This window comes from Pyrgilauda ruficollis, unplaced genomic scaffold (genome assembly GCF_017590135.1).
Source record: "Pyrgilauda ruficollis isolate IOZ18807 unplaced genomic scaffold, ASM1759013v1 scaffold72, whole genome shotgun sequence".
In the NCBI taxonomy this organism is placed as follows: domain Eukaryota; kingdom Metazoa; phylum Chordata; class Aves; order Passeriformes; family Passeridae; genus Pyrgilauda; species Pyrgilauda ruficollis.
The window spans coordinates 2,155,963-2,177,936 of NW_024529044.1; the positions used below are offsets into that span (position 1 = coordinate 2,155,963).

At 53.4% G+C, this 21,974-nt stretch overlaps 1 protein-coding gene across 1 annotated transcript; it reads left to right on the forward strand.

Annotated features, from left to right (window-relative positions):
• Positions 1-1,437: 1,437 nt before the first annotated feature.
• WIPI1 (WD repeat domain, phosphoinositide interacting 1) lies at positions 1,438-21,615 on the forward strand. The gene is made up of 13 exons (XM_041485839.1): positions 1,438-1,590; positions 3,316-3,398; positions 4,670-4,839; positions 8,363-8,459; positions 11,741-11,838; positions 12,874-12,966; positions 13,212-13,282; positions 13,959-14,066; positions 14,432-14,596; positions 14,725-14,832; positions 16,173-16,294; positions 16,993-17,093; positions 21,080-21,615. The coding sequence occupies exons 1-13, from the start codon at positions 1,520-1,522 to the stop codon at positions 21,125-21,127; spliced, it is 1,335 nt and encodes a 444-aa protein (XP_041341773.1). The 5' UTR covers positions 1,438-1,519; the 3' UTR covers positions 21,128-21,615.
• The last annotated feature ends 359 nt before the right edge of the window (positions 21,616-21,974 follow it).

Below are 21,974 nucleotides of genomic sequence, written 5' to 3' on the forward strand. Positions count from 1 at the left end.
TGCAGCAGCAGAGGACAAGAACTCCCTGTTTCTGCCACCTCTGCTGATCAAACAGCCTTTGCAGGCAGTGAGCTCAAAGGAGGATTGACCAACATGCTTGCATCAGTCAAACTGCAAAAATAATTGTTACCCAAGTCTCGGGTGCTTTATCAAGGTTTCATTTTAAAACCATGGTGATTGCCCAAGCAGCAAACATCCAGCTGTTGCTGTTGCTCAGAAACTGTTTTTTTGGTTTGGTTTGTTTTTTTTTTTTTTTAAACACAAGGCAATGTCTCCCTGGCTTTGTTTGTTGGAGGGCTTTGTTTTGTTTTTAAATTTTTTCCTGCTCCACAACCCCACTTCCTGTCTGACATCCCTGTTTTAAAATCAAACTGTGCTGATCCACAGGGACAGTTTCAGGACATTCAAAAACAGCTTTTCTAGTTCATGTTTGGGTTTTATTAGAACTTCCCACTAGGCACCTTGGAAAAGATGATTTCCCCCCAAACATGATGTTTTGAAAGTTATTGCCCTGCAGTGTCACTGATGTGCTTTGAGTCCTAGGGATGACCCACCATCCACCTCCCTCCAAAATGGTGTTTTGAAGATCTGTCTTTTCCTACTTCCTCCCCAAAATCAATCTATCTTCACTGCTGCAGGCTTCCAGCTCCCTCACAGGGGAATATTACAGGCACTGCAAGGCCCCCATGCAGCAGAGGGGCATTAATCCAGGCAGATATATGTGTCCACATGGAATCTGCCTCACGGAGATGGTATTGCATGTGCCTCTTTTTCCAAAAGTCCTGTGGTGCACGTCAAGTGATCTGGGCCCAATGACTTCAGCCCTCACATGAGGATTACTCATCTAATTAGGGGGTTTGCAGGCCCTGCCCCGGCAGAGGTTTCTGTGCGCCGGTAATGTCACTGCACTGACTCCTGGAATATTTGTCATTTAGCGACTGGCTCGGAGGTTTGTTTTCCTTTGTGTTTTCCCCGATAGATCTGACCTCCCCACGGCAGCAGCGGTGTTAAGCACAAATGCCGTTAGCTTTAGGATGTCAATGCTGTACAAAGACAAAAACTCTTCAAAGCGCTGTTTAGCCAAGGAAGTGGAGAGGCGGACTGACTTGTTTTCCGGTCAGCGGTGCCACTATTACTTTTCCCCGCCCCATCCCCTCGCCTACGCCTTCCCTGGGGCCACCCCCGGCCCCTCCAGCAGCCCCTAGTCGCCGTGTCCCCCTGGCAGCACCGCTGCAGCCGCGCTCCGCCAGATGCGCTCCCAACATCTGTCCGCGCCCGTCTGATGCAACCACAACATCACCACGTGGCCACGCGCAGCTGTTCCGCGCCGCCAGCCAATGGGAGCCGGTTCCGCCACTCCGGGGGGCGAGCCCGCCCCGCCTGCTCCTCATCCCATAGGTCACCCCGCGCGTCCATCAGCGGCCAGCGAGCCAATGGGCGGCGGTACCGCCCGTGCGGCGGCGGAGCGGGGTCGGGGCGGGCGCGGGGGCCGCAGCGGCCGAGGCGCCGCGCCCGCTCCATGGAGGCCGCGGCCGAGGCCCCGGGGGCGCCCGCGGCGCTCAGCTGCTTCTCCTACAACCAGGACTGCACGTAAGCGGGGCGGCCGCCGCGGGGCGGGGGGGACGGCGGCCGGGCCGCGCCGGGCGGGGTCGGCCCGGCCCCGCGGCCCGGAGCGGGGCGGGTCCCCACAGGGATGGCCCGGCGGAACCCCCCCTTCACCGCGCACACACGGGCCGGGGTCGGGCTGCTCCATCCCGCCGGAGAGGCCCCGGCCCTGCCCGCTGCCGGTGAGCACCCCCCGAGCCCGGCGGGGCGGCACCGAGAGCGATCGGCGGGCTTTGCCTCCCCCGCAGCTCGGGGAGCGGCTGGGGACGGGCAGGGCAGCGGCGCTCCCCGGGCCGTGTCTGCTCGGCGCTCTGTGGCGCTTGGGAGGTGCCGGCGTTGCCCAGGGCCACCAGCACCCCCCGGAGGCTCTCGGTGAGCAGCTGTGCCAGGGCACCGCCCCAGCTCGCCATAAATGACAGCCGCGCTCCTCGCTGCCCGGTGCTTTACCTGCTCCGGTTTGAGAGCCGTTCCCAGCCGGGACGGCAGAAACCGCCCGGAGCAGCGAGGCACGCACGGATGTGGCAGCCGTAGCCCGGAGCCAGGATCGGCCCGGAGATAAGAATCAGAGATATCGGCCTCACTCACACCTGGAAGTGCCCTTTCCTTGGCAGCCCTGCTTTGCATTGGTGTGCCCGAACAAAGGGTGCTTTGAGGGATGTGGATGTGCTGCTGGCCACTGTCCCCACTGCAAACGCTGTGCATTGCTATTATGGGCTGGCTGCTGGTTTAAGACCTAGATCTCACTGCTGACTGCATCTGGAGCTGGGCAGAGACAGCGCTTGGTAAGACTCTGCCCACTGCCCTTAACAGTGAGAGCAGAGCTTCCCCAGCCTATGTCAGTGCAGGTGGATCAGCCCCTGGCTGAGGAAGCAGCCCTTTCTGTGACCCACAGCTCCTGTCTGCATCCTCCCAGGTAGATCTGGACCTGTTTGTTCCTCCAGCAGGTACAGGGCCATAGGAGAGGATGAGTTTGCTCTCTCAGAGGGATGCTTGCCTTCTGTAGGCTGCAACAGCCTCAGATGGAGAACTGAATTCCTGAGTTTGTTACTCTGTATTATTTAGGTTGGAATCTGAAGTTGTGCCTTCACACACCACTGTGCCAGGAACGACTCATTTCCTCAATGTCAGGGTTTAACCCCAGCCAACTCCTCACTCAGTGAAGTGGAAAGTGAACCAAAAGGGTGAAAGTGAGAAAACTTACAGGCTGAGATAAAGACAGATCAATAATTAAAGCAAGAGCCATGCATGCAAGCAAAGCAGAACAAGGAATTAATTCCCCACTTTTAATGTCAGGCAGGGGCCCAGCCATCCCCAGGACAGGAGGACAAAGGCCATCACTCCAAATGTCCTCCCTTCCTCTTCCTTTATTCCCTGAGCCTGACATGGATGGCCTGGGATGTCCCTGGGGTCACTTGGGGTCAGCTGTCCTGGCCGTGTCCCTTCCCAGCCCCTTGTGCCCCTCCAGCCTCCTCACTGGAGGGGTGAGGAGCAGAAAAAACCTTGACTGCAAGCACAGCTCAACAATAACAAAAACATCCCCAGGTTATCAACCCTGTGTTCAGCACAAAGCCAAAACACAGTCCTGTACAAGCTGATATGGCAAAAAATCCTCATCCCAGCCAAAACCGTACACCATCCCTGCAGGGACTCTTGCTGTCACCTGGAGGGCTTCAGCTCTGAGCCAGCAGGTTTTTTGCTTTGTCTTTGCAGCTCCCTGGCAATTGGAACCACAACTGGATACAGACTTTTCTCCTTAAGTTCTGTGGAGCAACTGGACCAGGTCCATGAAAGCAGTAAGTCTCCTGTTTCCCTGGGAGGAATATTGACCAGCAGCACCTTAAATTTGTGGGAATCCTTCACCTTTGTTAGAGCCCAGTTCTTCTCCACTGGTGCCATCCTGACAGCAGCAGTCTGTGCTGCAGCCCAGCACTCAGAGGCAGTTTCCCACTAGAATGTTTCAGGTACATGAGCAGCAGCCCACAGGCTTCCAGCACAGCTGCTGGACAACTCCCAGGCTTTTAATCCAGCTTGGTATTTACAAGCAAGATGTTTTTAACAGGTTTTCCATGTCGAGAAGGTCACTCCCAGCAGGCCTGCAGCTCTTAGCTGTGCTCACAGCAGCATGTAGCACACACTGAGCAGCCCAAAACAAGCCTGGCCTCATGGAGCAGGGACTCCAGGCTACTTCAGCTGAGCTGCACGGGAGATAACACTTGCCAGCTGGGTATGTTCATCTGTGGATATGTTCTCAGTGGCTGCAGGAGGAGCCTCAGCAATCAGACACAGCTGCCTCATCTGGAGCAGGGTCCAGGCTCCTTTCTCAGAGTCAGGCAAAGGGAAGCAGGTCCCTGCTGGTGACACACTCAGGGTGATGGGCTGAGGCACAGCCAGTCCCACATGGCAGTTGTGGGGCAGCCTTTGTTCCTCCAGTGCAGCACAGCCCAAAGTGAGCATCACTCAGGGCTGGGCAAAGCTGGAAATGGCAGTCCCTGGGGATTTAGGTGCAGGGCCACCAGCACCATTGCCTGGTGCCTTCTCCACACAGCAGGGGTAATCCCAAAAACAGTCCCTGCAGCCACTGTTTGCTTCCTCAGGGAGGCTGAGAGAAACCAGACACCACACAGAAGAAACAGCAAGCTACAACCAGCTCCTGCCTTACCTCACTAAACCCCTCACATCCCCCAGGACACTCCTCTGCCCAAAGGAAGGGAGCTCCTCCCTTTATATCCCCTTCCCAAGGATCTAGTGCAGCTGGAGGGCCTGAGGATTAGCTTCAGCTGGGCCCTGCCCAGGGGGGAGAGGCACAGCAGCACTGTCAGAGAACTGGGTATGTTCATCCAGTGGATATGTTCTCTGGTGCTTCGTTTCTGCCTGCAGGGCAAGATTCTTTTACCCCTTCCTGCTCCCACCTAATTGCTTTGTGCCAGGCACAAGAAATTTTTCACAAAAATGATGTTGAACACCTTAGCACAAAGCCTCCCAACCCCATCCCCTCTTGAGCTGAGTCTTGTTGCTGCAGTCAAGCCCAGCTGAAGGCTCTGCCTTGCTCTCCTTGTGTGCCCAGATGAAATCCCAGATGTTTACATCGTGGAGCGTCTGTTCTCCAGCAGCCTTGTGGTTGTGGTCAGCCATGCCAAGCCACAGCAAATGAATGTCTACCACTTCAAGAAAGGGACAGAGATCTGCAACTACAGCTATTCCAGTAAAATCCTGTCCATCCGGCTGAACCGGCAGGTGAGAGGGGTTACCCACAGTCAGCCCACTCTGCCTCTTTGCTGCTTTTGCCTTTCCAGCTGGGAGCATTCTGGGAGCTTTGCAGGGGGGCTCTGAGTGGGATTGGAGGGCTGGATGCCTGTGCTCTCCTCCCAGCCCCACATGAGAGGCCTCTGGCAGGAGCTGCAGGGCTGTGCTATCATCTTCCACCACTGTTTCCTTCAGGAAAATGCAGCCTTGTTTTGGTGGCAGTTATTACACAAAGGTTTTTTGTCATCTGCCTTCTTGCCTGTTCAGGACACAGCTCTGCCAAAAAAACACCTTTTCATGTTCCTCCCTCCCTTGGATTCCACATCATGGCTTCAGGCCTACCTCTGCCATCTTGGGTGCAAATGAGACCTTCAAAGTTGGTTACAAAAACGCAGGAGTAACTTATCTGTAACCCAAGAGTAACTTTTCCACACTTATCTGTGGATAAGGCAAAAAGCTGCTTTCCAAGTGCTGCTAGCAGCCTTGTTTTTGTTTTAAAGGTATAAAACCCACTCAGGCCACTTACAGTGAGAGTTTTAGAGTGTTATTCTCTGATGTGACACAGCCTCATGCAGCCCTGAGCTCTTTTGGAGGATTTTAAGTCATCTTTTCTTTTTGTCCATAATTATTTTCCAAGTATATGCCCTAAGAGGCAGAGGACATTTTACAATGAAGAAATAAGCAGTCTGGGTAATTGTATATAATCAGCCTCTCCTCAGTTAGCAACAGTGAGACCTGCAGTGAGCTCTCTGGGCTGAGCTTCCAGTAAAGCTGTCTTTGACCAGGAGTTCCTGCACTACAATTAAATCTGTCCTAAATGGATTTTTTTCACTTAAGCTTACAGTGAAACTGGCAAAAGAGAGACTTCCTTTGAATTGCAGATAGATGTGTGTGTATAAAAATAAACTGGGAGGTTCTGCTGAGCAGCTCTAGGAGATTGGTGTGAATAAAATAAGTTCAGGCTACTCCCCATGTGCTGCCTGAAGGTGATGCACAGTCCCAGTCTTGAATCCACATTTCTTGGCTGCATTATAAGCTGGGGTTTAAATCCTGGGCTGAGCTCATCCTCTGGCTGTGCCACAGACACACCTGGAGGGATTTGAAGATGCTACAGATGTTTAGAAACACAGAATCACAGGGTTATTCAGGTTGGAAAAGACCAATAAAACCATCAAGTCCAACCATTCCCCAGCACTGCCAAGGCCACCACTAAACCCCATTCCAAAGTGCCACATCCACACATTTTTTAAATCCCTCCAGGGATGGTGGCCCCACCACTGCCCTGAACATGTTCAATGCTTCATAACCCTTTTCACAAAGAACTTTTTCCTCAAGTCCCATCTGAATCTTCCCAATTTGGGTAGGTTGAAGAGAAGTCATTATTTCAGTCTGCATTCAGGAGTTAAACTGGTGGCCATCAGATTCTGCATGTGACACTTGAGCTCTTGCCTGAGCTTCTGTAGGAAAGCTGTACTCCCCTGGAAGTTCACAGAAGGACAAATCCCAGACAAGGCATTAACTCAGGGAAATGGTGACAAATTAACCAGGAACAGGTCTCAAACAAAAGGTGCATGTTTCAATCTGTTCTCTCTGTGAAAAAGTCCTCATTGTGCAAACAAGCAAAGCCCTCTGTTGTTGTTGTGGGAATTCTTAGTTCCAAGTTCCATGATAACTCTGAATGTGTGGAGGTAAATCCTGATTTGTCTCAAAGTGGGAAATCAGGCTGTGCTCTGGGACTGCTGGGAAGCTCCTGGGTTTTCATTCACTGCTGAAACCCTGCTGAGCTCTTTGGAGAGGTTTGAGGTGTTTATCTGGCTGTGTCCAAACCCATTTCAGTCCCCAAGCACAGCTCAGCTGACCTGATCCATCCAAACTACAGAAGGAGCTGGTGAGCAGTGACATTTTGGACAATAAGCAGTGCCTTGACCCTGTGTAGCAATCACAGCACCACCTCTGAGGCTCACAGTGAGGATAAACCCCATCCCAGTGACCTCACATGGCCACAGGGCTGCATGGAGGCCAGGAGGGGTGAACCAGCCCTCTCCAGCTCCTGCTGAGCTTGTCCAGACCTCCTCTGCCTCTTCACATCCCAAACTTTCCTGGATTTTGTCCCTGTGGGTGCCAGCATCTCTGGCTGCTGCTTTGCCATCATCTGGAAACCTCCCTTCACCTGGACATCAAGAGCAGCCCATTCTGGGAAAGCACATGGTGGCTTTGCCCAAATCAGCTGTATAAATATTCCTCTGCTTGCAAGTGGATGGCTCTTACTGTAGAAAAGGCAAAGTCTTCCTGGAAATGCAAAATGGCTCTGACACAGCCCCAGATGCTGTGGTTAGCAGGAATAGAAGTGGGAAAGAGTTTGATCTGAGAGTAATGGTGGAGCAAGGCAAAGATTTTTAATGTGGGTGTTTCAAGTTAGTGACTAAGCTCCACATTTAGATACTAAATAAGTGGCCTCATTTCTGAAGAGGTGGAGGCTTCCTGGACATGGATTTGGGTGCTCCAGCTTCAGGATGGATGGGGTCTGGGCTTAGGCTTTTATTGGGATGTTTGTAGTGCTTCTGGGCTCTTGGCATAAGGGAGTTGAAGCTGTGCACTTGCTGGACTTACAAAGCTCAGCCCTTCAGGCAGACCCAAAGCCTGGTCCCAAAAAAAGCCTCTGTGCAGAAAGCCTCTGTGGTGACACAAAGCTGAGTGACCACAGAGATGGTGGCCCAGGGCTAAGGTTACAGCATCAGGCTTCCCTTTGCCCTTCTGCCCTGCCTCCCCTTGGCTTGGCAGCTCCTCGTGGCTGGGTGGATGTTCTTGGCAGGGTCAGCAGAAGAAGTGCGAGCACCTGAACTTGGGAAATCCCAGCCCCTCAGCCAAGATGGTGCAAGGGTGATTGTCCCTGAGCAAATGTGTCTCAGCTCTGTGTTTGTGCAGTTCTGCAGGGCACAGAAAGCAGAGTCTTCTCTGCTGACACCAAAGGGGAAAAGAAACATTCATGTGCTGGGCAGCTGCATTAAGCTTAGCAGCAGTGGCAGACCCAGCACCTCCATTTGTCTCCCAAATCAGGAGGCAGTCAGGGCAGAGGGCCTGCATTCCCATCTGGAGGCACACTGACAAGCAGGATTGCAGCCTCTCTGCTGCCAGGTCTTGGTGATCAAAAGTTCATTTTGAACTGCAGAGAAAAGTTGGGGTAGGGATAGATGGCAGTCAAGGCCTGAGATAGGTGTAACCATGGTGGGTCTTCCTGTTCCTGGGGATGTGGAAGATGCAGAGGAGCAGAGAAGTCATGGTGTTTAGTCTTGTCTCTAAAGCAAGGCTGGATGCAAAAACTCTCAAAACAAGAGTTGTACAAGCCAAACTGTGAGAGGGGGTGAGAAGCAGAAGAGATCATGTTTCTGTTCCATTTCAGTGTGTGGGAAATTCCTGTTGGGTTTGTCTGACAGCAAAGGTTTGGGTTTGGGAAGTGTGGGAGCAGCAGCCAGAGGCACTGCTGGTTCTGTGCATGTCCCCTGTGTCCTTGCAGAGGCTGGTGGTGTGCCTGGAAGAGTCCATTTACATCCATAACATCAAGGACATGAAGCTTCTGAAGACTATTATGGATACACCTCCCAACACAACAGGTGAGCATGGCAGAACTGTGTGAAAGGGAGCTTTGGAGAGCCACAGCACTGTTAGAATTTAAACCAGCCTGTGGCTTGTGCACCCAATCCAGCACTGGGAAGTCAGAAATGCATGGAGGCAGTCAGGCAGGCTTGGGAGAATCATGGGATAAGCAGAGTTGGAAGGGACCCACAAGGATCACTGAATGCATCTCCTTGCCCTGCACAGCAGCATCCCAGCATCCCACCCTGTGCCCAGAGCATTGCCAAACTCTCCTTGGGCTCTGTCAGGCCTGGTGCTGTGATCAGCTCTGTCCTGAGCAAAACCCTGCCCTGTCTGGAGCAAACCCCTGCTCTGGCATCAAAGGAGAGCAGAGATGGGCAGAAGGGTCTGACTTCCTTTTGGGGTCAGCTCCCAAAGTGATCACTGAGGACAGAACACACAGCCAGGCACAGCCCCAGTCCCTGCCAGGGAGTTCCCAGGAGCTGCCACCTGCTGTAACTGCATGCAGGCTGCAAAGCTGAGGGCAGGTGGCTGCAGCACAGATCCTGTGTGTGTGGCACAGGGGAATCCGGCTTTCCTGCTGCTGGGAGAGGCTATTTTTAGCAGCAGAGAGGGAAGCTTGGCCGGGTGCCCGTGGTGCTGTGCTGTCCTGCAGCATCCTTTCATGGCTGGGTGCTTGGGAAGCTGCTGATGTGCTCACGCTTGGCCCCGAGGCTTTCAAGGGATGCTGTGCCAGCAGCTCCCCTGACCTACTTCAGGTCTCACCAGATGGGCTCTCTGTGTGGATTAAACATGCTAAGTGCTGCAAATATAATTAAAGTTTAAAACCTTCCTGAGAAGGCCCAGCAGCAGGATGGGCAGGGATACCCAGGCCTGGAGCTGTTCTACAGAGGGGCTGGAGGATCAGGTCATGGTTTAAGAGCAGCAGGGCAGGACTGGGATGCTGCAGATCACAGGCTGTGTATGGGCTTAGTGTTTTAAACCCCTTTTACTGCAGCAGCTGTCACTGAAATGAGCTGTGTGACAAATGCAGTGCCCCTGTTGTTCCTGGGCCACCTGATTTTGTCCCAAGCTTGACCCCAAGGACGGTGTGTCTAGGAGGTCAGGGCAGTCCAGCCTCAGTGCTCTTTGTGCAGCTTGTTTAGGAGTGGGAATCTGTGCTGGGGGGTTTAGGAGCACATGGAAAATGTGCCACCCCCTAAAGTGTGTGCCCTGGGCACGGTGACAGCAGCACAGGAGGACCAGGGTTTGCTGCAGCCACACTGGCCAGTCACAGTGAGATCTCTGGCTGTTCCTGGCCAGCACCTGGCTGCTGATCCAGCCTCCTCCACGTAGGAGAGGAAAATGCCCACGGTGTCCAAGACAGTTGTTTTTCATGTGATTCACATCAGGGGCAGGATTTGAACCAAGGAGGTCACAGTGCTTGAGGTGGCTTGTGTGCTGTGGGGGCACGTCTTGGGAGTGACTGCAGCTTTGGAAACCACCTCGTGTGGCTCCCCCCAAGCCCTGGACATGCCTGGACCTGCTGCCCTGAGGGCAAGGCCAGGCTTCCTGGACACAGTAGCATTTTTCCATGCAGGTTGAGGAAGCCACCTGTGACGTGGCACTCCCAGAGGTGCCATCTGAGCAGTGCCAGCCTGCCTGAGCCCACCACTGCAGCACCAACCCTCACCATGGCTGGGGGGCTGCTGCTGAGGGGAGAGGAGCATCTTCAAAGGCTGCCCGTGGCCCTGTGATCCTTGTTCTTTGTGTGTCCCCGAGGTCAGCCCAGTACACTCACATCTGTGTTTTCCCCTGGCCTGGTTTTCCGGCTGCTCTGCAGCCAGAGGAGCAGAGGGAGCGGGTGACTCAGCCGGCACTCAGAGCTCGCTTTGTTTAGTTCCAGCCTTCCCTGATCCTGTCTGAAAGGCTGTGCTGATCCCCCCGTGCTGCCTGGGCCGGGGGATCACCATCCGGAGGGGGCAGGCTCATCACAGCAGCAGTCTCTGGGCTATCTTTGCCTTCCTCTCATCCCTCCCTCCTTAACTGCCTTTTAATTGCGCGCCTTTGCTGCTGCCGCGCTCCTCGTGCCTCTCGCTGTGCGCCATTCCTGGCGTGATGTGCACGCTCTGGATGCGTGGGGAGCGGATCCCTGGGGCCTCTGGCCGATCCTGCAGCTCCTGGCTCCGCTGCGGTCTCTTTGTTTGGTTATAAACAATGACCTAAAACGAGAGCTCCGGCCGATCCTTCCCCGCTGCTGCTGGGCGGGGGCCAGGGCCGTGTCCTGACACGGGGCTTGCACGGCACGGCACGGCACGGCACGTCCCATCCCATCTACGTGCGGTGTGTGGCTGTCCCGCCGGCCCCTCCGGGGACCGCGGCAGCGTTCCCGCTGCCTTTAACCCCGCGGCTTCCTCCGCACGTGGGATTAGGTGGGACCCCCGCCGCGGGTCAGGAAGCTCAGGTCGTGCTGGAGCCTCGGGTCGGGTTAGGGAGGGCTGTGAGCACACGGATGTGGGGCAGGAAGCGAGCCAGGCACGTTTGGCGTGTGACAGGATTCACCGGGCTGCATCCTCAGCCAGCAGCGGGACGAGAGGCAGGAAGAGATGCTCTTTTCCGAGGTCACCTGGGGGACAAGCGGATGGATGTACCCACACACGTATCCATCCGTCCCTGTCTCATCCTGTAATTCCTGCCCACTTTGAAAGGAGTGGCATTTGGGAACCTTTGTGCTCATGTTGGCACAAAACCAGAGGGCTCTTATGGGGAAGAATTCCCCCTGTGCTTAAAATTTCGCTACGTTCAAGTTCTTCGTCGGCCGGAAACTCCCTGCACAGCTGGCGCATTTCCTTTGTCTTTCTCTGCTTCCCTTTTCCATTCAGAGCAGAAGGAAATGGCACTGCCTTCAGCCAGGCTGCAACAGAGCTGCACCCATGCTGGGCTGCTCCTCTGAGCTTCCAACCCGGCACCTACACCCTGTGCACATCTGGACATGTCCAGATGTGGCTGGACAGGAGTTCTGTCAGCCCTCAGACCCATATTTGCTGTTTCATGCACCTACTCCTGCCTTCTCCAGGGAGATAATGCAAGGGGAAATCCCAGAGTGTGCTGAAAAGCCGGATCTGGGTTCCCCGTGCTCGGGGAGGGTGGCGGGGCACAGCCGCCGTTCTGTCCCGTACCAGCAGATGTCCCCACGGCCGAGGTGTTCCCAGCGCCGGTACGAGCAGTCCCAGAAGGAGCCGGAGCCCGAGCCCCCGCCGTGCCCCGTGCTGTCCTCCCCCCACTCACAGCCTCAGCCGTGTCCTTGTACCCCTGCCAGGTCTGTGTGCTCTCTCCATCAACCACGCCAACTCCTACTTGGCTTATCCCGGCAGCGCGACCAGCGGAGAGATCGCGCTTTACGACGGAAATACTTTGGTAAGTGCGAGGCTCAGCCTTTGGATACCGGCAGGGGCTGAAAACAAACAGAGCCAACGGGGCCCTTGGGAAGGATGAATAAATACACTCCACCGAGCTGGAGTGCAAGGGAATTGCCTGGTAGGCACATCTGGACGTATCCCCCATGCTCGGAGCAGACAGCTCTGGGATCAGGACGTGCATCTCCCAGCACAGGATATTCAGGGAAACGTGACCCACTGCCCTGCAGCCCGAGGGCCACTGCCAGGCTGACACTGGGGCTGTTGTGGGAGCATCAGCAGCAGATCCCGTGGGAATGATGTGGCCAGCGTGGGTCAGGGGGGTTGGAGCTGCTCCAAGCACGACACAGGACCTGGAGCAGCTTTGCCACACTGAGGGCTGGAAGGGATGCTTGACTCTAAGTCACAGAGAGGGCAAAGTGTCCAAAGTCCCCTTAGGAAATCTGTCCCTGGCTGGATGCAGGGTCATGTTATCCACTGTTTATGCCAGGGCTTTGAGTTACATAAGGCTGGTGGCTCCGTACGTGCAGCCAGAGCTGCGGATCTGCAGCAGGGGAGGAGCAGAGCACAGGGAAAATGCTGCTGCTCCAAGAGGTGCTGCAAGGGCTGGGGCTCCCTGCAGGTACCAGGGTGGTGTCACTGCAGCAGGACTTGCTGTGCAGCACAGGGAATTGCAGGGAAGCCAGCTCTCACCCCGACACGGAAGGGCCAGGCCTTGGAGAGGATGCAGGCACAATCCTGAACCCTGGAGAGGCAGGGAGCTGAGGTTCTCTGCCCTGGGGTGAGTGTCCTGTAATCACAATGGCCGTAATATCTGGGGAATGAACTCAAGGCAGGGCAGAGATAAACTGCTGAGGATGTTGAAGGGATACCATCAGCACATGATGATCCCGTGAATCCATATCAGCAGGTGTGGATAGGCTGCAAGGCAGGAACACCCTGCCCTCACACAGTCCAAGGACCAGCGTGTCCCTTTGCCCACACAGTCTAAGGACCAGCGTGTGCCTTTGCTCTCACGTTCCCTTGTGCCCTACAGAAAACAGCCTGCACCATTCCTGCCCACGATGGGCCTCTGGCTGCTCTCGCCTTCAACTCCACCGGCTCCAAGTTGGCCAGTGCTTCTGAAAAAGTGAGTGAGTGTGCCTGCAAGTACCCTCCCTCTGCCCAGGGCTGCATCAGCACCCCTGAGCTGCCCCTTCTTAATCACAGCCAGCACAGAAGGGCCACTGACTGGTCAGTGTATGGGATCAGATTGAGCCCAGCTGGCAAACAGGAGGAGCCTTTGCACATCCTGAGTTTCCTGGGTGTGTCAGGGAATGGGCTTGGGCTCCTTGGCCTGCTCCTACGTGGTATTTCCATTTGCATTTTTTGCAGGGCACAGTCATTCGTGTATTTTCCATTCCTGGGGGGCAAAAACTCTATGAATTCCGGCGAGGGATGAAAAGGTCAGTTCATTCTTCTGGCAGTGACAAGTACACAGAGGGCTCCCGGAGCCAAAGTGTAAACACAGGGACACAGGGCAGCGTCAGATCCTGGTGGCTTTGGCATCTTTTGCAGAAGGAAAACAAGAGCAAATGTATCAGCTGGAAATGTCACTGTGCCAGGCTGTGCCCAGCTCATTGATTCCTTCCAGTGTGTCACAGAACAGGGCGATGGCACGGAGCAGACATGGAGTCGCTCCATTTACTCTGTCCTTTTTTCTTATTTGAAATTATGAAGTCCCCAAAATTGTCAGAGACCTCATTCTTGCTGAACCTCTGCAGGAGATGCTGTTTGTATCCCCTGTTCAGCACTTTGGATATCTTCCCTGGTCTCTGCAGCACCAGAAGCTGCAATGAGGCTGGCACAGATGTTCCCTCCACAGGCAGCTCTGTGAGCAAGGACATTTCCCCCTCTCTGGCTGTTTGTTACCAGCTTGAGGCTATCCCCATCCTTGCTGAGCAAAGGGATTAGGGAATGGCTCATCATTGAGCCCACAGGCTCAGCAGCAGCTGTGCAGGGTGATCCTCACCATGGATGGATCTCCTTCCTGCCCATCCCCTCCTCTGTGAGCCAAACCCAGCAGTTGCCCTTGAATGCATTGCTGTGGGAGTGACCAGTGCTGTCCTTGCTCGGCTCTAGGTATGTGAACATCAGCTCCCTGGTGTTCAGCATGGATTCCCAGTTCCTCTGTGCTTCCAGCAACACGGAGACCGTGCACATCTTCAAACTGGAGCATCTCACAGACAGGTGAGGAGTTAGCCTGGCTTAACCTGCCTGCCCCAAGGCTGTGTCTGCTTCAAAGGTGTGTGTTTACACAGCTGCTCTCCACGTCCTCACCACGTACTCTCCATGAGCAATTCCAGGTGCACAGTGTCTTTGTGTCCTGAGGGACTCATTCTTTGGAAAGCCACACACTGCACCCCTGCTGTCGGCCTTTCCAGATCTCTCTGGCTTTATTAGGTGCCACTGTCCCCTGCCTTCTCCAGCCAGGCTGGTGCACAGTGTAAATGTGCTCCAGAAAACCCTTCACCCGTGTGAGATCAGGTCTGTTCCTGACATTTTGTCACGCTGATCGTGCTAACCCCACTGACACTGCTTTGTGACTCCCTCAGCCGGCCAGAGGAGCCTCCAACCTGGAGTGGTTACATGGGAAAGATGTTCCAGGCTGCTACCAACTACCTCCCTGCCCAGGTGTCGGGCATGATGAGCCAGGACCGAGCCTTTGCCACCGTCCGGCTGAACATCTCCGGGCAGAGGAACATCTGTGCCCTGTCCACGTGCGTACTGAGCTGCTGAGCCCTGGGCCAGGCCAGCCTTACCTCATCCCCTGCCTGCAGAGCACGTGCTGTGGGTGCTGCTGTGTCTGTGGGTGAGGGTTTTGGCCTCAGGATGCTTTTCCCAGCAGGATTCAGAAGCTGCCTCGGCTGTTGGTGACGACGTCGGATGGACATCTCTACATCTATAACCTGGACCCACAGGATGGAGGGGAGTGCGTCCTAATTAAAAATCACAGGTAACTGTGCTTCCACTCACACCTCATACAGAGACTGATCTTTTAAAAAATGAAGGGAATTCTCACCTGGCAACACAAAATGGAGGAACAAGAAGGTTAGAACTGAGTTTGTGACTGGAGTTACCTGATCTGACAGACGTGGCTGGGAAGCACATCAGCGGGCAGGGACACAGGGCTTCTTGCAGGAGAAACCTGAGATATCTCAGATGCTGTGGCAGCTGTGGGACAACCCAGCTTAGACTGGGCAGGCTGTGCTTTAGGAGATGCCTCCAGCAGCAGAGCTCTGACCATTATGGTGGCAGGAGAGCAGAGCACCTTCTCCAGCTTGGAGTAGGTGCTGGAGAGCTGACTGGGGGTAGGATGGTATGGAGTGACACTGTGAGCTTCTGAGAACAAAGCCCAGTGCCAAAGCAGAGGAATTTCTTCATGGAAGGGGTTGTTAAGCAATTGGAAGGGGCTGCCCAGGGAGGTGGTGGAGTCACCATTCCTGGAGTTGCTCCAGGAATGACTGGATGTGGCCCTCAGTGCCCTGGTCTGGGTGACAGGCTGGTGGTGATCAGTCAAAGGTTGGGCTGGATGATCTCAGAGGTCTTTTCCAACCGAAATCATTCTGGGATTCTGTGAAAACAGAGCCTCCCCCGCCGCTCTTCAGGCCATATGCAAATCCCATTAAGCACGTAACCCCCCCGCACACATCTGGGCTGCTTGGCTCCAGATGTGAAGCCTTTGGGGTGGGGTGAGATGTAACATGTGCTCCAGGCCAGGAGGTGGCTGCCAGCCAGGAAAGTGCCAGCAGCTTTTGGAAAAGCCACAAAACAAAAGCACTTCAAAGCTGCGCTGTCCAGCGCGCGCCGCCCGCAGCCCCCAGCCTTGTCATGTGGGCTCCTCTGAGCATCAGAGGGCTGAAAAGGGCCCTTGGGTCATGAGTTACATTACATCATACTATATCTCTGCTCAAACTCTGTCCTAAACTAGCCAGGACTGCTTTTCCCATCTAGTCTGCTCCTGTTGGAAGCCCTTCGGAGCCCCCTCTGTGATTAGAAACACTGTTTGCCTTTGTAACCTAAAGCTTTTGTGGTCAGTCTGTTCCCTTCTGTTCCCGTGCCAGCATTGTCCTCCAGCCGAAGTGGTGCTTCCCCTATCTCCTTCTTCACCCCCTGCTTTCCTTGTGGAGCACAATGCTCCCCTGTCCACAGCACTGCTGGGGCTGCTGCATGCAGTGATGGGGATGGGTGATGTGCTTCGAGGAGATGTGGATGCATGGGCTTGTCTTAGCTGGAGCTGGGGAGGAACAGCCAGGATCAGAACTAACTCTTCTCTCTCTTGATCTGTACAATTAGTCTGCTTGGCTCAGGAAAGATGGAGGAGAACAAAGAAAACGACCTTCAGCCTCCAGTACCTCAATCTTATGCAGCAACTGTAGCCAGACAAAGTACAGTGCCTTCAACTTCGACCATGCCAGGTAAGCACCACATCTGCCCTTGGCAGAAGCCACAAAACCACCTGGGGCAAAGTGGAAAGTGTCCCACATTCCAAGGGCTCATCCAGGATCACCACATGTGCACTGCACACTGGGGCAGCAGGACTTTGGAGCTCACCAGGTTCATCCCCTGCCACAAAAACAGGGCATGAGTTTTCTGCTCTGCTTCCTGTGCCAGCTCTGCTCCCTGTGCCACAGACAGGCCCAAGGCAGAGCAGGAACCACTCTTTGGCAGACAGCAGCTGCTGCCAGGTGGTTTCCAGGAGTTGTAACCATGGGCGTAGGAGTCGGGGCTCACTGTTTTTGTGTCAGTCACTGACACAGTCAGTCACTGTTTTTGTGGTGCTCTGAAGCTGGTACACCTTGCACTAAGCTGCTGCAGGAAAAGACTGGATGACTGTCTCATTATGTTCCCAAGTGTAAGATCCGCATACAAATGCAGATCTTACTCTGAAATTGGTGCTTAGGTTCATGGCAGGAGGAGGAAAGCTGCTGCCACAAGAGCTGGCCATGTAGTTCATCCATAATCCATAGTATCCCTGGAGACACCTTCCTCTTCCTCAGTCCACGAAGCCAGAGGAAGCAGCTCAGTACTGAAGAGGTGGTAACAGTGTCTGCTGCTTGTGTGCAGCTCCTCCCATCCCTTCCTGCAGTAACCCTTGGTGTTTTCCCCTGGCCAGGTTACTCGGAGGACGGCGGAGCCCTGCGAGGGGAGGTTATCCCAGAGCACGAGTTTGCAACTGGACCAGTCTGTCTGGATGATGAGAATGAGTTTCCTCCTGTGAGCATTCGGGACCCCTAAACCTGCAGTGCAGCCCTCATGCTGAGAAGGAAGTAGTAACCTCTCCCAGAAGAGATTCCATGGCCCCCTCCTTGTCCCAGCTCACTGGGAAGCCTAAAATAACTGGATGGGTTCTAGGGACAGTGCCAGGAAAATGACAGCCCCACTAAACAGCAGCTGGGGATGGGGCAAAAGTGATCAAACCTAAGCAGAGATAGATCTGAACTAACTTGCTGAATGGTGTTCAGATCCAGACCTAACCTTTGTGCCTCGTGCAGATTTCTAATACTACCAGGAATAGTTTTAATTGGAACAATTTAGAAATAAAAACTTAATACCCCGTTGCATTTTCAGTCAGTTGTGTTAGTTCATGGAATGCAACTGGAACATACCTGAACCTCACCAGTCTCTTCATTTCCAAGGTAACTGAGAAGGAAACTCCTTTTCCAAGTACAAAGATGAAAGGAATAACAGAGTTTTAAACCATTTTATGATTTTTATGTGGCACTTTCTCAGTTACCATTGGAAGGAGCTAGTGGATTTTTCAATCTAACTTCAGCCTGGCAGTGTCTTTCTGGCTCCTTTTCCTATTCCACACTCATTAATTAAGTATCTAACCCCTAATTGGACAAATGTTGGTCTGTGCTATGATCTGGTTGTAATCAGTGGTGTCTTCATAGCAGTAATGCAGCAGAATACTGTAATGGATTTCAGGTTGCAGCTTTGGCAGGCTTTTGGAATTCCTTACTTCATTTTTACATATCCTGCTGTTGGAGTTTTGCCTGAAAAGGAGGAAGTACAAACCTTATCCCAGGATTCATTCCATGTGCTGAGCTGACCTCTGTGAGGCACCTTCCTCTGAGCTGAGGCAAAGTGTTACTTAGATAAAAGGAGGCTGGCTCATGACTCTCTTTGAGACAGCACCACCTAAACCCTGCTCAACTCACACAAGCCTCAGATTATTTCTTTCCTTACCTGCAACATTCTGTGCTGCAAACTGGGAGCAGGAATTTCCCACTTGTCCAACTCCATTACTCAAGAAGGGTATTTAAAAAGTCTCCCTCGCTGTGCCCAGAGAAGGTGATGGCCCAGGCCCCTGGAAGGAGCAGCAGGGACAGAGAGAAATCCTTTGTTTCCTTCTGCTAAACCTGCTCTTGAACTCATGGTTTGGGGACAAGCAAATGCCAGCACGCAGGGATCACGCTGCTCCTGAATGAGGCTTCCTGCCGGGACTGTGCTGGATGAAAGCAGCCCCAAACCCCTGCTGTAGCACAGCAGGTGCTTTATGAAATGAACTTTGATCCCTCCCAATCCTGTCATTAACCTGACAGAGCAGTGACATGTGTATTGTTAGGGAGGAGGTGGTGTGGGAAGGGAAGGTGCTTTCCAAAAATACTCCCTGATAACGGTGCCTGAGCAAACGGAGCTTCCAGATAAAGCCCCCGCTCTTGGGTTTGGGGTTTGCCCTCGCAGTGGGAGCACTCAGGATGTTTGGATGCTCTGCATTTCACTGAACTTGGCTGTTTTCTCAGCACTTGAGATCTCCAGTCTCAGTGAAGGGGGTTTCAGGCATCGGTCACTCCTGTGCAGAGAAGGAGGGGGAGAAAACCTGACCTTATCCAACAAAAATGTTTTGACAGCGTTCGGCTTTGCGGAAACATGGGAAGGGTTTTGTTTGTTTTCCAGTGTGCAACAAAAAGACTTTTCAAAACCTCAAAACTTGTGACAAAATGGAATATTCACCCGCAGCCCACGGTATGGCTTTGAACTCAGACATGGTTCTGGAGAAACAGCAGTGCTCAAACCCCACAGTTTCTCCCCATTTTGAAACCTCTTGTCTTCCCTTGACCTCAAGCAAGACTTCAGAGGCTCAGCTGTTAAAGACTGAGGAAAACCAGCTTCAGCCTGACATAAAATCTGTCAAACACTGCCTGTTCCTTAAGTGGAAGGAGGGACAGATCAGAGAGGAGATGAGGAGCCCAAGGAGGACTCATAAAAAGTGGCCTCACAAGAGGGAACGTGGATGTTGCTGCTGCTGGTGCCAGGATTGCAGAAGGAGGTTAAACCAGTTCAGTGACAATTCCTGCATGGATGGGGTGGATTAAGCACTCCCAAGTCACTGCTGGTCTTGGGCAGGAAGGACTCAGGTGTTACTGAGGAGGACAGGGGGCCGAAGCCAAGGGTGCTGTGCTGGATGGGCAGGGATGAGGCTGCAGAGCCCTCACCCTGCATGATCAGAAGATTTTACAGGGTGGGAAGAGCAAAGCCAGCTCTGGCTGCAAAATTGTGGCAGTTTGGGCTGTTTTCTGCTCACCTGCCTGAGCAGCCACCCCTGTTCTGTGGGTGTAGCAGGGAGTGAGGTTTCCAGTGGTGCAGGGGGTGTGTTTGGGGCCAGGCAGGGCACTGCAGTGGTGCTGTGAGGTTTGGCAAAAGAAATCCTACAGGATTCTGCAAGCAGCATAGCTTGTGTGCAGCTGGGGAGTGCAAGCAGGGGATCTGCCCAAAACTCCTGGGATTCTGCAGGAAGAGGTTGCTTCCAGCAGATTGGTCAGTGCTTTCCAGACATAGGTGATCCATCCTGCATTTGGCTGCAGGGCCCAGAGGTGAAGGTTTTATCAGGAGAGCCATTTCATTAAGTCAAGTGAGACTGCAATCAGCTCTTCAAAGGCAACTTCCCTTCACTGATACTCCATCACTCTTAAAAACCATCTCTTTCCCATTGGTTTTTGGCTCCTCCTAAACAGTCTGGGCACTGTCCTGTGCTGCCAAAGGATGCTGCTGCCTGTTGGAGGGAAAAAATCCAGGGGGACAGGGCAAAAATCGGTGCCTTGTCATGAGGTCCACACATCCCTCTGCTGCTCCAGACCACAGATCTTGATACAGCAAACCAGGCTGCAGATACATCTCTGGCTCTGTGGAAGCAGTATTGGCCCAGATTCCTCCTGGCTGCTTGCTGGATGGTGTTTCCCTCATTCTGTTGCATGGATATGGACACTTAATTAATTTAAGTGATTATTTTTTAACAGCCGGCTGGTAGCAGAGGAAAGGCCACAGACTTTCCACTGAGGCTCTACTTGTAATTATGTGTCATAGGGGATGAGGGAGTTTGGCAGAACCTGGCTCCTGCCCTTGTAGCTGAGCCTGGCATTTTGGGCAGCTGGGGCTTGCAGGATTAAGCCCAGCTTATCAGTACATTATCTGAGGTCCCCTGGGAGTTGTGCCATCCAGTGTCAATGCTTGTGCCTGGAAACCTGGCCAGTGATGGTCCTGCAGCTCGTGGAGAGACAGACCTGGGAGGAGGAGCTGGCAGAGACCCTGTGCAGCAGGAGCTGTGAGCTTCACATCCCTTCCAGGTCACGTCTGGCAAGGCTGGAGCTGGGACAGATCTGTGCCAGGGCTGCCCATGCCTCATCAGGAGCAGGGGCACATTTCACCCAGGATCTCTGTGGCAGGAGTAGCTGATGGGAGGTGAATCAGGGTCCTGCTGCTGCCTGTTCTTCTCTGCTCCTGCTTCACTCTCACTCAGAGGCTTTGCTGGTGTTTAGGCTGGGCTTTCCCTCCCTTAATCCTGTCTAACATGTTGGAGTTGAGCTCTGTGATCCATCCAGAGGCCCCAGAGCAACGCAGGGATGCTCAGCACAAACCTTTCCCTCCAGCCACCCCAGAGCTGAGCTTTTTGGGAGCACTTAGTGAGGCAAATGCACTTCACCCCCAGGAACTGCACTCCCCAAAGCCTGGCTCTGCTGAGCCCAGTGCCAGCCAGAAGCCAGAGCCACTTATCACTGATCCAGATGGTTCCTGTTCCCAGGACTGTAAATCTGGGGAGGGGGAGAGCAAATAAATAAACCTCTCACCAATCTGCCTTTGGATGGAAAGTAAAACACTGCGGGACATCCCTCCCCCTGCTCCTCCCATGTGCGTAAAACCCACTGGAAACGCTCCCTGGTGCTGGGAAAAGTAAGGCCCTTGTGTTTTGATTTTGGTAGATAATCTTGTGCCGTGGAGGTCAGCCGGGCAAGGCGAAGAGGTCATGAGGAGAAGCAAAACACCCACGCTTAGGACAGCTGCTGGGAGGTGCTCTGGAAAAGCCAGGAGTTTCGAAGAACAGATCTGTGAGTCCCCGAGATGAGAAAAAAAATATATAAATTAAGGTGGGCCAGACTTTTTCCTCTAAGTGAACACCTGGCCCTGTTAGCCCCTGTTTTAATTTGTGTCTGGGTGGGGTGTCAATGTACTGTATGCACATGGCTCTATTTAACAAACTCTATGTTAGAACCACAGTGTAAATGCTAATTTAATCAGATTTGTATGTAACCAGAATTTTATATACCCATTTGTCCCTTTTCTAATTTATGCTGTTTTATGTGTATAAATGTACTTATAGGAAGAGATATTAAACTTATGTCTTTGTACAGTATATACAGACTATTTTAACCCAGGCAAAGTATTTTTGCAGTGATATTAGAGAAGATGCCATTTGCTATGTTGAAAGACAGAATAAAGTCACAGTCTGTCCCTGGCAGCTCCTGCTGTTCTTTTTGGGGCCCTAAAGGTGTCAGTCTGGATTAAGTTTGGGGAGTAGGAGAGGGTTTGGGGGCTGGGGTGAGGGCAGCACACCTGGGTGAGTCCACACAAGTCCTCTTACGGCCAAAGAAAGATCTGGGTGTGTAAATCAGAATCCAGAATGGTTTCAGAACACCCTTCCTCAGCTGCTGAGAAATCCCAGTGGTTTCTCAGGTTTCAGCTGCACCTTCATTTCTGCCTTTGCAGCTCCCCAGGCCTTTGCACCTGCCCAGAAATGGCCCCACAGGAGCTGTTCCACTCCTGTGCCTGCGCTGGGATCAGCAGGAGCAGCTCCTCTGCCTGGAGCCCTGATCTGCT

What these genes read in the sequence shown, in the direction of transcription:
- WIPI1 (XM_041485839.1), top strand. Translation starts at nt 1,520, where the DNA reads ATGGAGGCCGCGGCCGAGGCCCCGGGGGCGCCCGCGGCGCTCAGCTGC. An exon ending in TACACCTCCCAACACAACAG is followed by an intron (nt 8,460 to 11,740) that starts GTGAGCATGGCA and finishes TACCCCTGCCAG; the next exon opens with GTCTGTGTGCTCTCTCCATC. An exon ending in ATGAGAATGAGTTTCCTCCT is followed by an intron (nt 17,094 to 21,079) that starts GTGAGCATTCGG and finishes TGATTTTGGTAG; the next exon opens with ATAATCTTGTGCCGTGGAGG.